Source organism: Pseudorca crassidens, chromosome 7 (assembly GCF_039906515.1).
Source record: "Pseudorca crassidens isolate mPseCra1 chromosome 7, mPseCra1.hap1, whole genome shotgun sequence".
In the NCBI taxonomy this organism is placed as follows: domain Eukaryota; kingdom Metazoa; phylum Chordata; class Mammalia; order Artiodactyla; family Delphinidae; genus Pseudorca; species Pseudorca crassidens.
The window spans coordinates 12,258,152-12,274,853 of NC_090302.1; the positions used below are offsets into that span (position 1 = coordinate 12,258,152).

The 16,702-nt window shown below is 37.0% G+C and overlaps 2 protein-coding genes across 6 annotated transcripts in view; both read right to left on the reverse strand.

Annotated features, from left to right (window-relative positions):
* RABGAP1 (RAB GTPase activating protein 1) overlaps window positions 1–16,702 on the reverse strand; it is a 161,314-nt gene that overhangs the window by 58,167 nt on the left and 86,445 nt on the right. The gene's annotated exons all lie outside the window — the stretch shown is intronic.
* Window positions 804–14,825, reverse strand: GPR21 (G protein-coupled receptor 21). The gene is made up of 2 exons (XM_067743364.1): window positions 10,244–14,825; window positions 804–9,824 (listed from the first exon to the last, which is right to left on the reverse strand). Exon 2 carries the CDS (start codon window positions 9,430–9,432, stop codon window positions 8,383–8,385), a length of 1,050 nt encoding a protein of 349 aa, XP_067599465.1. The 5' UTR covers window positions 9,433–9,824; window positions 10,244–14,825; the 3' UTR covers window positions 804–8,382.

Genomic DNA, 16,702 nt, shown 5'->3' on the forward strand with positions numbered 1-16,702 from the left:
ACTTCCCTGTTGGCGCAGTGGTTAGGAATCTGCCTGCCAATGCAGGGGAAAAGGGTTCGAGCCCTGGTCCGGGAAGATCCCACATGCCGCGGAGCAACTAAGCCCGTGCACCACAACTACTGAGGCTGTGCTCTAGAGCCTGCGTGCCACAACTACTGAGCCCGTGTGCCACAACTACTGAGCCCGCATGCCACAACTACTGAAGCCCACACGCCTAGAGCCTGTGCTCCAAAACAAGAGAAGCCCCTGCTCGCCACTAGAGAAAGCCCGTGCACAGTAACAAAGACCCAACGCAGCCAATAATAAATAAATAAAATTTTAATAAAAAAATCACTTCTTAAGTTTGAATTTATTCCCAATTATCTTCTTGCTTCATTGTGGTAGAAAGTACAATGCTATTCAGATCTCTGTACTTAGGATGCTTCTACTATCCCATCCCTATTCCAGACCAAGAAGCTTTTAGGTTTTTCTTTATCTCCAGTGTCCTGAAATTTTATGATTTGCCATCACAAAGTCTTTTTATTACACTAAGCTGATTGGTCCTTTTCATTATGGAAACTCATATCCTTCAGTTCCATAAACTTCTCTTGTGATATCTGAGAATTTCTCCATTCTTTTTCTCTATTCTGTTTCTGAAAATCATGTTATTCAGACATTGGGCCTCCTTGATCACGCCTCTAATTGTCTTGCTTTTTACCTCCTTTATTGTCTTTTGTTTCACTATCTGCTCTACCTCAATTTTATCTTCCAACTTTTCTAATTTTTAAAAATGTCTGATTATATTTTTAATCTCAAAAGCTTTCTTGTTCTCTGTTTTTTTTTTTTTTTTTTTATGGCATCCTTTTTTCCTTAATGGATGCAAAATCTTCTCTGAAAATATTAGTTACAAATACTGGGTTTTTTTTTTGAAGTTTTCTTCTATGACTTGTTTCTGTTCCCTCTGATTTGTTTTGGGCTCTGTGCATTCATAATACATTTTCTCAAGTCTATTCATAAGACTTTCTCTGGTTAACTGTTGATATTAAAAGATAAGGAACAAAAAACTAATTGGAAGCTCTATATGCATGGGTAGGATTCGCTGACTGATGGGCATCAACTTAACGTGACTGGGCAGGGACTGTCGGAACTGAGAGCCCTTAGATACTGGCCCCCAGACTAGACTCCTCTTATCTCCTGCTTAGAAGGTTTAAGGCTAAGAGCATTCTGGGAGTGTAGTGGGAAAGGGAAACTGATTATTTAATAAGCAGACTTTCTCTTGATACTCTTGTTTTCAACAAGGTGTCTCAGTCCCATTCTCAGCTATGCCTGGCATCCAGAACGCCTGTGGTTCAAACTCCAAAGAGTAAGTCTCCCATCTTCTGCTGGGATGGTGAAAAACCAGTGGTCTGCTAGGGCTAACTTGGATGGGGATCAAGGTGGTGTACAGTGGAGGAGTGTGGGGGTGGGGGATGAGTGACGGTATCTAAACGTGCCTTCAATAAACTTTCTAACAATTCTTCAGTTTTCAGCTTCATACTACTCTCTGCCTGAGAGGCATATCAGAAGTCTAATTCCCACATATTTACTGGGTTTACCGGCAGATCCTCTCTGCCCCTCCCCCAAATTCAGCTTTGTCAATTCTGCTGAGTCAGTTACCACTTGTCCACTGGGTTTCCATAACCCCAAATTTTGTTAGCTTCATTCATCTGCCATCAGCTCTGCTCTTCTCTTTGTCCATATGTATTATACTTTTGTCATTCTTTATAGTGGAGTTAACAGAAATAAATATGCATACTAAATCTGCTATATTTAGTAGGAAGTCTGTCACATATTTTCCAAGTATGGGAGTTAGTTGATATATTGACAAAAGTGTCTTAATCTCTCTAAGCCTAAGTTTCCTCACCTGTAAAACAGAGTTATAAAAAAAATTTAAAAACTGCCTGATAGGTTTCCGTGAGAATTATGTGAGGTAAGAATGTAGGCTCTGAAGTCAGAAAGACCTGGGTTTGAATCCCAGATCTTCCACTTATTAACTGTTTGTCTCTGGCAACTCAATCTCAGTTTTCTCATCTTTTTAATGGGGTTAATAATAGTCACTAGCTCATAGAGCATCAGAAGGATTAAACAGGACAAAGTTTATAAAATTCTTCTGAAACATAACAAGCCTCAGTTAACATTTATATCATTGCCCATAATGCTTTCTACACCTAAAATTACACACACAAGAACAAACACCTCGTAACAGCCTATTTAAGTCTTATTCAGGACTTGGCTGAGTGAAGGCAAACTCCCACTCCTCTGCAAAAGCAACAAGATATAATAGGAATGGATGATAGATTAGGAAGTAGGAAGTCTGGGTATTATCATAAATGGCTGTGTGGCCACTGGACTGGTTTCCTGACTATAAAAAGAGAGAATCAGACCAAATGATCTCTAAGGTCTTCTACAGCTCAAATGTCCCTCCCTATCTCCTTTGTGGATGATCTGACTTTCAAAAATTTAATGTCTCTATTCTAATTACCTGACTGATACTGTTAATTTTTATAGGTATTTTCATATATCTTGCTTTTCCAACTACACAGTATATATTCACTCCATGAAAACCAAGATGAGTTGCTTCCCCAAACTAACAAAGTAGTAAGGCCACCCTTTGAATACTACATCAGAAAACAATGTTTCATGGTAAAAGTGATATATAAAACCACCAAAAAGAGAGAGAATGAGTTAGCAAGCTTGTAAGACTGTTAAAACTCGCAAGGAATTTTACTAAAAGTAACAAAAGAAGTTAATTTAAAGAAATAATATGTCAATTAGAAGGTAGGTTGGTCAGTACTGGAAGCACAGATGATTTCAACTTTTATTAGGATCCCAATGACCAGGTTTTCTGATTTCAGAGATGGAACATCAGGCTCAGTCTTATACCAGTAAATTTTCACATTACAGAACCATATTCTAAGATTCCATCCTCACTAAGCAACATTCTGAATATGGTTTGGCTTCCCATGAAGATCTACCAATAGAGAAAGACTGCTCCCTATTGCCAACAATGATTTCTTATTTTAAACTAATGAAGTGACATTATGATTTTATATACTGGCATAATGAACCCACCCAAGAAACAGACCCATGGTGTGCCAACTGTCCCACCAGTAGGCCTCGGTAAATTCCTCCTGATAAAGTCACTCTGTGAAGCTTTTTGAAAGACAGATCACAGAATTTTTCCATATGAAACATCTGAAAACTATAAAGTTCCATAAGAAAGGAATCATGTGATCCTTCTTTAAATCTCTGAGGCCAGCTAGCTATACTACCTGGCATCTAGTAGAGCTTGCTATATAAGCGCTTCCTGATTGCTTCTTAAACTTTTCCAAAAAGCCAGTTATTGCATAATACAATTTTCCATACCCTATAGCAGTATGATAAGCACTTCACTCTGAATACATGACCAACAGTGTGTTAAGAAAAGAAAGAAAGGGAAGATAGAGCTAGAAAAGTGGTAAAGACTGAAAGAAAAAGCAAAACCAAAGAATTAGAGCCATTTCTTTCACCAAGCTATCCTATTCTATTGCTCCTCTTTCATAGTGACTGATTTTTACAGCCTATCTTATCTGCATCTAGAGCCAAGATCTTACCCATGCTGTGAGAAATTGGCAGTTTGACAGCACTGCCTGAAGTTCCCTGGGCCGAGGCTACACAGTTTCCAGGAGTAAAGTTACCTAGCATATAAAGCACACACATTCCCACAGTAGTCTCTTGGTACTAAAAAGAGATATTTATTATATACAGTCTAGAATGGCTTTGATCAAATGAAAAACTGCTTATGGGCTTTGGACTACCCTTTGAACATCACTGCTCTATAATGACTAGAAGAATAATAGTGACTAGAAGTAATAATTAGAAAGGCTCATTCATTAACTCCGCAAAACTTACTAAAACTTCTGCTCTAAGCCAGGTCCTATGTTAGATTTGGGGGTTAAAGGTATGAAGAGACATTGTCCCTGTCTTTAGAGACTTTGGAAACAAGTAAAGAGAGTAAATGTAACAGTTTTATGTTGAATTTAAAGTTACTGTTATTTTGGGATTGCTAAGTAGCATGGAATAGTCACCTAGCATTGACCTTCAAAGATCTTATGGGGGGGGAGCGCCACATTATATGCAGCTTCCTTAGATGTAAAGCTATGGCAGATACAAATAACAGTAATCATTTTTATTTTCAAAGCACTTTACATATTACAAAGTTCTCTTACATCCGTTATCTAATTCAATCCTCAAAGTAACCCTGTGAAGGATGAAAGGATTATTATAAATAGAAGAAATTAAGTGCTTAGAGAAGCGACCAGCCCTTACAAAACGAGTTAATTAGTAACAGAAACCTAGATTCGCAGTTCAAAGTTCATTTTACATATCATGATTCCGTTATCATCCAAATTTTGAAGAAAAGCCAAGTGACTCATTTACAGCCATAAGAAATGTCTAGAATATTCCTTGGGTCTGCAAAATACGTTAATAATATGTACATTTAATATAAAATATTTAGTAACCTGAAATGGAAAAATTATGCAAAAATCAACACAAATAATGACTTATGAAGACTTTAAAAAAAGTTTATAGTTCCATGATTCTCCCCCCATCCTTAAACTTCCCCAAATTTCCTCATATAGCAAGAAATTCTGGTTTGCCAATAATTTATTTCACAAATCTTTTATGATTCAAAAACACAGTCAGTAAAATTCCTACAAAGCCATCAAAGGCAGATGTTTTAATCAAACCTGCAAAGCTGAGGAAACTCCCAGAAATCACTCTACCATCTGGGAACTTGTAACCCTGTTGCTTCATTTTCAAGTTCAAAGAGGTGAACAGTAAATGCATTTAATAGTACAAAAATTCAAGTTTTCCCAATCCTTAAAATACTGAGACCATTATTCAAGTAAAAAGGAAAAGCCACTATAAAAGGCTCAAAAACATATTTATCCAGCAATAAACCTTAAATAAAACTCTTTCCAAAATGGAATTTAGGGTTAAAGCCAACAGGTCCATGAAAAATTCAAATATCCATTCTGGTGAAAAATAATTCTTTCATTAAAGTGGAGCACTTGTCCTTTTGTAATTGCTTTTCCGCTCTAAGAGGAAAAAAACACACCTTCACTGAAATCATTGTATAAAAACACAACTAATTACAAATATAACAATTACTATAGTCTTATTTTAAAATTTACTGTGAAATAATTTCAACACAGTCACCAAAAGCTTATGCTTCCTCTGATATCAGCCATATACTATATAAAGTTAAATGGGCTGTCTTGTCAAAGCCTAAGGTAACTGACTCTAAAAATATACTTTTTCTCATTCTGAACTAGTCAGATTGGTATTTAAATAAAACGTCATTAAATGTTGCACTAAATATGCAAGGATGAAAAGGTTACTTAAATACAGACTCTCCAAATGCACCACACAGAAACTGCCCCCAGCCACAGAAGATTGTATGATTGCATTCAAACACAACCCTTCTCCCCAGGATACACACACCACAAGAAAACAAAAATTTTAAAGCAGTACAGACAATGAAATATGAGAATAGAATTGATACCTGGAAAAAACTTTAGAGTTTATAAAGTCCAATGACTACAAGATAAACTGGAAAGACATCTGATATTAAGTATCAACTGGGGAGGAATGTTTTATTTTTCTTTGAAGTTACTATATCTACTTAGTTCCTACTTTAGTTTTAGGCTGAGAGGTTCTAACGTGAAAAAAAAAAAACCAATAAAAAAAACCCTCTGGCATCTAAATTTGGTACTAGGGCAAAAATATAAAAATCTACTAACAAAAGCTCTTATTAAAAGAGTTGTTGCCTTCCAGTCATTGAAAGCTCAGCTTGATTAGCCATTTCCAGAAAATTAAACAGAGATTTCCTCATTTCCGTAACATTCCCACAAAATCTTTTCCAAAAACTTTTGTTTTCTCTAAAATGGAACCCTACTGCAAGAAAAAATTAAAAGGGCTCAGTACCCCCACACACACAAAAAATCTACTGATTTAACATCAGTTTTCCATAAAAATTAATCTTCATGAGTCCCATATCTGAACTAAAAATTGACAAGCAAACTGTGCAAATCTGGACAGGTTACATTCTCTGATATATATGAAAAAAAGGGAATTTTGTTTTCTTAGATCTGTGCCACTTAAATAAAGGGGAATTGTATACAGCTTTTTTTCAGAATCTAACAGAAAAGGTTTTCTACTTCAAATGGCAACTTAACAAAGCCACTGCTAACATAACGTGCAATTCCAATATGAGTTCTAAATTTTGAAACAACTTAGAATCAAATTTTCTAATACTAAATATAAAGAGCAAGCAAGCTTTTGGGAAGAACTCAGAATCTGAAGTTTAAATGCTTATATTCATACTTGTTCTCTTAAAATAAAAATGTTTAAGTAGAATACATTTGAGGTTAAAATCAAATCAATCTCTAAAACCTAAAATCATAAGAATGCCATCTTTTATTTTAAAAGGGGGTAGGAGGTTTTCTAATATGATGATGGAAAACCAAAGCATATCTGCCTGTTTTATAAATATCTATGTCGTTCCTTGGACTCAAAAATCCACATTTCCCTTGGTTTTCTTCTATCTTCAATCTCACTGAACACCACTGTCACATTCAGATTACAACATCTAGCCAAAGGCAGAGATCATACAAGTTCCCTGAAGACTTCTAAAACATTAAAACCAGTAGAAGAGCAGAGGAAATACTTTCATGCTTGAAGCTGCTGGGAAATCCTTCTCTCCTTTTAGAAAAATAAACCTCTCACTCTAAACATAATTACTTTTAGGAACAAAACATCACTCTACATACAGATACACAGCACTCTCAATTAATAATTCTACAGATTTTGCTAGTACTTTGGCTTAAAAAAAAAAAAAAAAGCCTATTTAGGAAAGGAACAGTATTCCAAGGATTTTTTTTTCCAGAAAGAGAATAGCAATAGAGAATTAGAATTTCTCCTTCTCTCATTCACATACGGATTCCTTAACACTAACTGAAAGAATGCTTTGAAAAAGAATTAGTTACTACTTTATTAGATGATACCATTTAATCACAAAGAGACCATCTCAATCAACCCCTCCTATTTTAAAAATGAACTAGCTAAATGTACATTGTATTTTCTGACTCAGTTGCCTAGGACCTTTCTTCCTGATATTCTAGTATTTCAGAAAGTCTCTAGCTAAAAAGAGCAGAGAAGACTAAAGACACTTTTCAATGTATTTTCACCATTATAAAAATGGCAGCCATCAGCCTATCATTTAATTATTTTTCAGCTTATTTAAATGCATTTTGCTGTAAAAGAGAAATCTAACTCAATTCAAATATTCTCAATACACACATACACAAAGGCTTGGGCAAAAATACTACAACACAATCACTTTCAGTATACATATTTGTTTAGGTCTCAGTGAAGCATGGCATAAAATACAGCTTAGTTTTTCTATAAATTATATGATTTGACTGCACTTTTGCTTCATGGTTCAATGCAAAAATTTTATTATTTTTTTAAATTTATTTTTTAAGATTTTTTTTTGATGTGGACCATTTTTTTTTTTAAGTCTTTACTGAATTTGTTACAATATTGCTTCTCTTTTATGTTTTTTGGTTTCTTGGCAATGAGACATGTGGGATATCAGCTCCTCAACCAGGGACTGAACCCACACCCCCTGCATTGGAAGGCAAAGTCTTAACCACTGAACCGCCAGGGAAGTCCCCCCAAATTTTAAATTAATTTTTAAGTTTTCACATTATTCACTGTATTGAGAATTCTCTCAAGAGACTAAGACATAAAACATTTGACTTTCTGAATGACAGTGTGGAAACCTGCAGGGTAGTTACACTTTGACAGATGTAAAGAAAATTTTAAAACCCTGTTAATTCATCACTGTATTTTAATATTTCCTGTTAAAAGAAATCAATTGTACATGAAGCTCAAACAGCTGGAAAGAACCCAGAAAAGCAACAAGAAAATGATGACTTTTAAAAATGCTGACGCTTTTCACACCCAGGTTCAGTCATGCCAGCTGGAGAGAGGTGTTAGATATGGCTTTATTCATTTTAAGTCTGAGAATTAAATACAGTCATTTCCATGACATTATGGAAATAGGAACGAAGAGCAATTTATCTTCATGGTCCTGATTCTTCTCATTCGAAAGCATTAAAAAAAAATCATTTCTGCAAACTTAAAAGGTATTTTGGATGGATCATTTGTTAACTATTGCTTAGAGTCAAACTATTTTGTCCCATATTTCCCAGTGAACTAGAAATACAAAAAGATAAAAAGGAAACACACACACACACACACACACACACACACACACACACACACACAACACAGTGACCCAATATCTGAACCACTTCAGACATGAAATCCATTAAGGGGGCCTTTGCTCCTAACTGTGTAAGGGTCCTTAGCTATCATCTGACTCGCACAAGAAGTACACATGGCCCCTGAGAGGCGCTTTAGTCCCCTTTGGAAGACACTGTTGGAAAGACTATAAATGACACAGTTGCAGAAACTATTACTAATAGCAAGCCAGGTGGTCAAGAAGGATGCGAAGCGGTTGCTGTGGCCAGTGGAGCTCTCCAGTAAGAAGTAGATGATGTATGGCAACCAGAGGATGTAAAATACACTAGTAATTCGGAACAGGACCATGGCATAGCGCTTATCAGGACAGGCCTGCACCTCCCCAGTCTCCCCACTCTGGCTGCTGAAGCGGGCTTGCCTTTCGCTGATTTCCTTTGTGTGCTGTTGGCAGATGCGGAAGATGTTGAAATAGGTGAAGCACACAATGAGGGCTGCTGGGGCATATAACATCATCACGATGAACAGGGTGAAGTAGGGGTCGGTGTGCCAGGACTCCGCACACCACTGAAACACATCTCCATGATATCCAGGTTTGCCCCAGTGGAAAAAGGAAGGCAGGAAGACCAGGGTGGAGTATAGCCAAATCAGGAAAATACACAGACGCAGTCTCCAGGGCGTAACCAGGGTATTATAGGTTAGAGGCTTAGTGATGGCAATATATCTATCGATGCTGATACAGGCCAGAGAGGCCATGGAGACACTCTTCAGAACTGATACTACAAAACCAAATACCTGGCAAGTCAAGGACTCCTCTACTGGAAGCGGGTAGTGGAGGAGTGATAAAGAAGGGACCAGGCAGCTTACCCCAACCAAGAGGTCAGCATATGCCATAGTCTGGATAAAATAACTTGTAGTATGGTGGTTCAACAAAGGTGCACAATGAAATACAAAAATCACAATAATGTTGCCAGAAATAATCAACACAGTTAGAAAGACAATAATTAATACTTCCAAAAGGCAAAAATTGACAGTTTCCAAATAGCCAAATGCCAAGAGGCAAAAAGGGTGGCTGCTCTGATTACCATCCAAGGTAGAGTTCATCTTGAGCTCAGGAGTGATCTCTCACTTCATGCTGCCGCTTGGCTGCTGCCAACAGTTCAAAGGAGCAGCTGCTGTCATTGCGGTCAGCTCTGTGTGTCTGTAATAATGCCCGAGGAGCCTTAGTCCCCAAGCTCCCGATGCTGCTGCTCTGATGCATTGCCTGCAGTGCAATTCCCCTTTAAATCCTTCTTGGAATAGGGAGAACCAGCAGCAGTTGTCTGGCCAGTCCGAGATGCGGCCATAGTACCAGGTTTACCATACACATAGCACCAGGGGAGTAAGGCAAACTCTGTACAATGTCTTCAGGCCAATGAGGGTACGGGGTAGGGGCAGAAGGGAAGGGAGGAAGATTAGGACTTCAGCAGGAGTTGTAATGAGTCTCCTCTGAACAGCTGATAGAAGAAAAGGAAAGAGCGTTTTACATTTTGCATCCAATGCCCTAATCAAGAACCTGGCTAGCTCGAGCTGGCATCACCCCTCCCACTCTATCCCACCCCACCCAGTACAACTATTCACGGCTACCCTCAGTAGCACCCCACATAATTGGTCCTTACTCTACAGAGGAGGCGCAGCAACAGCAAGCTTTCATGATCAACATAAAACAAAATCAATCGCAAGTCAGATCAATCTAACCCCATTTCCTTTCATTTGAGCTTTTCGGGGAAGAAGAGGAATCTGCTTATAGAATTTAATTACCATGAATAAAATTAGCCAAGATAACTTATTTTCTTCATTGATTCCAATGTAATATTTTGCCTCTTAGAAAAATTTCAACAGCATTGATCTGTCTAGCTCAATTTCAGAGTATTACCTGTAATTCAGCATGCTGCGATCCAAACAAAAGCCACAGAACACCTTAACAGAAAGCCTTGCAAAGCAGGAATGTGCCTCAGCCCCGTTTACTGCAGAAATGAGACACAGAGGGAGGGGATAAAGGAGTAGGAGGGGAAATAGGGAGAAGAGGGGCTTGGGAAAAGGAAGAGGCGGGGGAGGGGAAAGAAAACGCCTGTGTGCGCACACACTCCGGCATCTTTAGCAGCTCATTAGAATTCATTGCCAGAGAGGTGCTCCCTGATTTCCAGACTGCACAGTGGGGGAATAACTTAATATGCCTGCAGGGCAGTGTTTGACGGCTGTTTCCTCGTCTGTCTGGAATCCCCCTCTTAGTAGATGAAGCAGAATTTAGACTGCTAGTAAGGAGAAGAGGTAGTAAGCAGGACAGACAGCAAGCCAGGAATTAGATTGAAACACACTGCCAGAGGGGTAATGGTGAGAGGAAATTCCTACTTTCTTGTAGCATTTCCCATAGAACAAAGAGCAATGTTAAAGAATGAAAGTGTGTTAACAGTGCGTGACAACTGAGGAATCACAATTCAGCACAAGAAGTTCTAGCTAGAAGGCTACATATTTAGCATTAATTTTCTCTCATGATTCACTAAATATGGATCTATTTTAAGAAACGTGACCAAAACAACAAACAAACAAAAATTAGGTTTTCAAGAGAAAAAATAAAGAAAATCCCATCTACTCTGAATATTGCAGAAACAGCACACACAAAGAGGAATTACATTGTTCCTGTATTTGACACTATCCTATGGTTTTGAGATGCCATTACTTGCTTCTAGTTTGCTGAGAAGTGGTACACAAATATACAAACAAAGGATGGACAAGAAAATGCACCCACTTCCACCCAGGTTTGAAAATTGCAGGAAGTTTCATGGTACAAACTAGCTTTGTATCTTAGAATATACAATCTTGTTTGTGCTTACTTAACACAAGGCAAATTGGGATTTTATTGTGGCTCTTCAGGTGATGTCATAAGTGATGACAATTTTCAGCTAATTGGGAGTGTCAAATTATGACAATTTTTAGTTAATTAGAAATGTGTATTTTTATTGTCTTTTCCTCCAGGTATCTTTGGTCTCTCAATTCATCCTTCTAAGTAAAGTTTCACATAACTCAGTAGAGTAAAATAAAATAAACAAATGTTGACATTTGTAAACATTCCAGAAGGTCTGCACACCTGGATGGAGATACATGTTATGTGATCCAACTTTCATTTTTTATCTGTTTCACATACATGCTTTCTCATTGCAGGCAATGGTCACTCAATTACATTTTAAGATCTGAAGCGCTGTGCTTACTACACGAAGGCAAGGAACTCAAAAAACCTACTGAGCATAAGCTTGATAGCTGTAATTGACAGGTCTTATTGAAAAAGATGGCAAAGTGTGGCACAGCAAAAAGACCCATGGCACTGAACACCCATCTGGCTCAAATCCTTGCTTCCTTGCTCTAATATTACTTAGCCTCTCTTAGCCTCAGTTTCATCATCTGTAAAATGAGGATCACACTCCCTATTTCATGACGTTGGTGAGAAATAAAGCAGATAGTGTATACAAAAGGCTTACCAATACTTAGTACACAGGGGGTATATAACTTTACTTTCTTCTCACACAACCTCAAACAACCTTCCTAAATAGTCTGTGTTTTCCCACCAGTCCTACTGCATTGCTTGAGGCTGGGGCTCTTCTGAATCCTAAGGTGCCCTCTCTTATTGTGACTGCCCAGTTCTAAGGGCAATGACAGTTATTTCGACACTTTGCTGCCCTGCCTTCCTCAAATACATTGAGGCTATACATATGTAAGGCAAGAAGGAAAGATGGTATGGCACTAGTTATTCCCACTAGACAAACAATTTCTCTGCCTATGTCTCAAAACTTGACTTCACTCCTGAGTTCCCTTTCCTTCTACAATTTGCCTGCTAGTCACACATCTACCTGGATGTCATATAGAGACTTCAACCACAGCATAACCAAAATTAAATACATTTTTTCCCACCAAATAAGACTCTTTTACTTTTTTCCTCACATTTTCCCGGGCACTCAGGTATGAACTCAGAAATCATCTTGACCACTCTCTCCCTTAATATACCATTCTTAGTTACCACATCTTATGAATCTATTTCTATAATGGCTCTCAAATTCATTTCCTCCTTTTAGTTTTTAATACTTTAGGCTATCATTAAATACTGTCTGGGCTTCTAGTCTTGTTCATTTTTCTAATCTATTCATTTCTGCCTCGTTAAAATATCCAATAGCACATGCTTCATTATTGTTATTATGAACTCCATTATTCAAGAAGACTCAATGGCTCCTATTGCCTTTCCAGTCTGATCTCACTATACCGAAACCCCCAAATACCCTGCCCTCCAGCCAAACCAGGTTACTCAATATTCTATATATTTGACATAGACTTTATTTTTGAACTTCCATGTTTTGACTGCTTAATAAATACTGAATTAAAAAAAGAATGATTCCTGAGAGTTGTATTTCAATAAATGGAAAAACCATTCACCAAAGTCAAGAGTCCAGGCTTTTTTAACTACTTGTAAATTTGGGCATGTAACTTATTCTTATTCCATCTCAGGTTTCTCATGTATGAAACTAGACAGTTACAATGATAAAAACAGGTAATATATTAACTGATAATTTTAAAGAATTTAAAATGTTATAAAAATGCAACGAAAACCACAAACTGTTACAATACCATTAGTACAATAGTAGTTCTTTCCGTTTTGTTTCTATTTTAGTAAAAGCACTCTAGGAGCTATAATCAAAATATTCATACTAGGAATTAAAGAAAATAATCAGTCAAAAGTTAAATGTTTTGTTTTGGATTAAAGGAAACCATTTTCTCCAGAGGAGACAAATTACTAATGACAAGGGGGAGCAATAAATCTATGTCCTCACAAAAATCTATACATACATTTACCTTTAAAAATAATGCAGTCACATGATTTTTTTAAATAAAAGAGTATTTCTGTATATATGACTGGAAGAAAATGCATTAAAAATCAATTCTACTTTTCACTGGATAGTGGGATTACAAGTGATTTTTAATTTCTTCTTTATGGTTTTCTATGTTTTGTGAATTTGCTAATTTCTATGTGCTATTTTTTACAATCAGGTTAAAAAAAAAAAAAAGCCAAAGTAATATGTAACATGTCCCTTTTGGTAAAGCTAACAAAAAACCTGGCCATATGATGCCCTCCCAGAGCCACACTGAATAGATGATGCCAGGTTAAGTCACCTACTTCATGGGGCTCAGCTCCACTCGTCCTTATGCCATCACTGCAACATTCCTTCAGATGGCCTTGGTACTCAATTTAATTCAAAATAGACACCTACAGCCCCAGTTAAAAATTTTTACAGAATGAGAATATAACTAGATGAACCATGTGAAATTGTTAATATTTAACCATTTCATTTCTGGTTAAATATTTTCTGATCTACAAAAATGGAAACTTCTATATGGCTCAACCTAACACTAAAAAATTAAAATAACCAAATCACAGAACTAAAAATGAAAAATGGCAGAAAGAGAAAGGAAACACCAAACGAAAATGAGAAAAGATTGTTCAAATTACATTTATTCTTCTCCCAGCCTCCTCAGCAGTTTATCTATTATAGATGGAAAAGGATCAATCTCAGTGCTTCAAATTCATAAGATTCACTTCTGGGTATTATCTATCACTTACTATTTAGTAAAAATGAGCTTTAAATGTTGATTTATTTAATTATTTTAGTTCAGCTGATGTGGGTGTATTTATATCGATGTCATTCCAAACCCAATTTAATTCCCCTCCCTCTCCCTCATCTCGCACATTCATTCAATCACCAAGTGCCAAGGATTCTTTCTACCTGTGAAATTTCTCTCAAGAAGTTACCTCTTTCTCTATCCCTTCTGCCACTGAAACAAACCAAGTGACAATTATCTCTTGCATGAATTGCTAACAGGTTTTGCTGCAATTTATCTTATTCCATTCTAACTCAATAATACAAATAATAACAATAACAAACCAAGTAACAATTATCTCTTGCCTGAATTACTAGGTTTTGCTGCAATTAATCTTACTCCGTTCTAACTCAATGATAATATAAATAATAACAATAACTAAGTGGTTAATTTATACTTACCAGGGGCTATGAATTGTACTAAGTGTTTTCATGCATTATCTAAGCTATTCTAACTACTCTACAAATAAGATACTATTATTATCCCATTTTACATATAGGAAACAAAAGGTTTAATTGTAAATTGCCCAATGTCAATGGCCTGAATACAAAACTAGGATTTGAATCAAGATAATCTACCTTTAGATGGACACACTAAATCACTCTGCATACTGCCTTCCAAACCTGAATATATGATTTGCCTACTTAAAATGACTTCCTATTGCCTGAGATATTAAATATGCCTTATTTAAGCTTTCTAAGATCTGGCTCCTACCTACCTTCTCTGACTTTACCAACTTTCACACTCTGAAACTGCCAAGCTCTTTATCACCCTTGAGAACATGCTTTTCCCCTTGACTTTTAACATCACACATGCCATGCACACATGCCCCCCTCTCCTACCACCACAATCCCCCTCCCCAGATAATTCTGAACAAGAGAACTTTTTGAACCCTTAGATGAGAAGTCCTTGTCATTTGCTGCACAACAATATGTATCTTCTTTTCTATAACCCTCATTCAACTTTATTCCAAATGGTTAGTTAATTGCCTGTTTCCCTCATTAGACTGTAGATTCCCCCAAACCAGAGAACAGGTATATTTTATTCATGGGCATAACCATAAGACCTTAACACACGGCCGGCACAAAGCAGGCTTTCAAAGGTATTTCTGATTGACTAAACAACAAATGCCTAATAAAACAACAGGCATTTGTTTTTGGATGGGAAGACCTTTCAAGTAAAATCCTAGTATGGTAACAGTTTAATTCACCCATAATTATTAGGTTGATGCATGTGAAATTGCCTATTTGTAAATCAAACACTGTCAGATACCAGCAAATTTAATATGACCAAACCTAATTATGTTTTTATAGTCTTATAATTCAGAAAGAACTTGAAAACTGCCTGGACAGGTATGACTTACAGAAACTCATCAGAGGGTACATGAATTTACAAAGATGGGATATAGGGACTTAAAAATTATTTTCACAAATAACAATTTAAAGGAACAGTATCTCAGTCCATTAGAAATGCTATAACAAAAATACCATAGACTGAATTGCCTATAAACAATAAATTTATTTCTCATAGTCCCAGAGACTGGGAAGCCCAAGATCAAGGTGTTGGCAATTTGGTGTCTGGTGAGAATCTACAGTCATCTTACACTGTGTCCTCACATGGCAGAAGGGGCAAGGGAGCTTTCTATGGTCTTTTTTTATAAGGATACTAAACCCATTCATGAGGGCTCTACCCCCTTGAGAGGCCCCTTGAATCTTGAATCTCCTCTCAAAGGCCCCACCTCCAAACACCATCACATTGTTGGGGGTGGGGGTGGTGTTAGGGTTTCAACATATGAATTTTGGGGAGCCAAGAACATTCAGTCTATAGCTGACCTACTATGGCAACTGCTATAGTGGCGCAGACAATAAAGTTCTGAAAGTCCACTGGCAATTGTTTTCTTACAGAATCAGACAGCAAGAGTACTGAGTTGTGAAACAGTAGAATCACAGGCTATTTTGGGGGCAGGACTCAAACATTCCATTTAATTTTTCCAGAATGTTAAAGCTTAAAGGAAACTTAAAGGAAGCTCAACCATTTACTTCAGCAACCTCATTTCAGCAGAGAAAAGGAAATAGTCAGAACCTCATCTGAGTTCATGTAAGCCAGTGGCAGAGTTGAAACTAGTACCCAGACACTTCCTAACTTCATGGCCAGTGATCTTTTTGCTAACTTGATCCCCTTTTTGTTTAGTATCCACAGGAGGTTCTTATGATTAAATATTATTGAATCCTTGACTATTACCAAATCAACCAGGAAGAGATTTTTAATTAAAACGAAGTTATAATTAGATATTTAAATTATTTTTCCAGACTGGTAAAATGTGGCTGGGCCTCCAGGGCTTCCCTTGGACAATCAGAAATGTAAATATCGATTATGTGGCTCTGGATAAAAACTTGAAATTCATGGCAAAAGACTGTTACCACTGAGGTTTGCCACTAAAATCACTAGCGAAAACAATGCAAATAGGTTTCAGAAAACACAAGGCTGACTGGATGGAAGGAAAGAGAAACATCAGAACACGCTGCTATTTCATTATTCTTTTATTTATTAAAAGAATCTGTTAAGGAAGCCATTCTGATGTAAATTTTTGGTACTAAGCAAAATAAATAGTCACTGATATAAAAGGTGAAAAATAACCAAAAGAAAGAAGGACCAGAGGATGATTCTGGAAGCTGGAGACCAGAAAGCACCC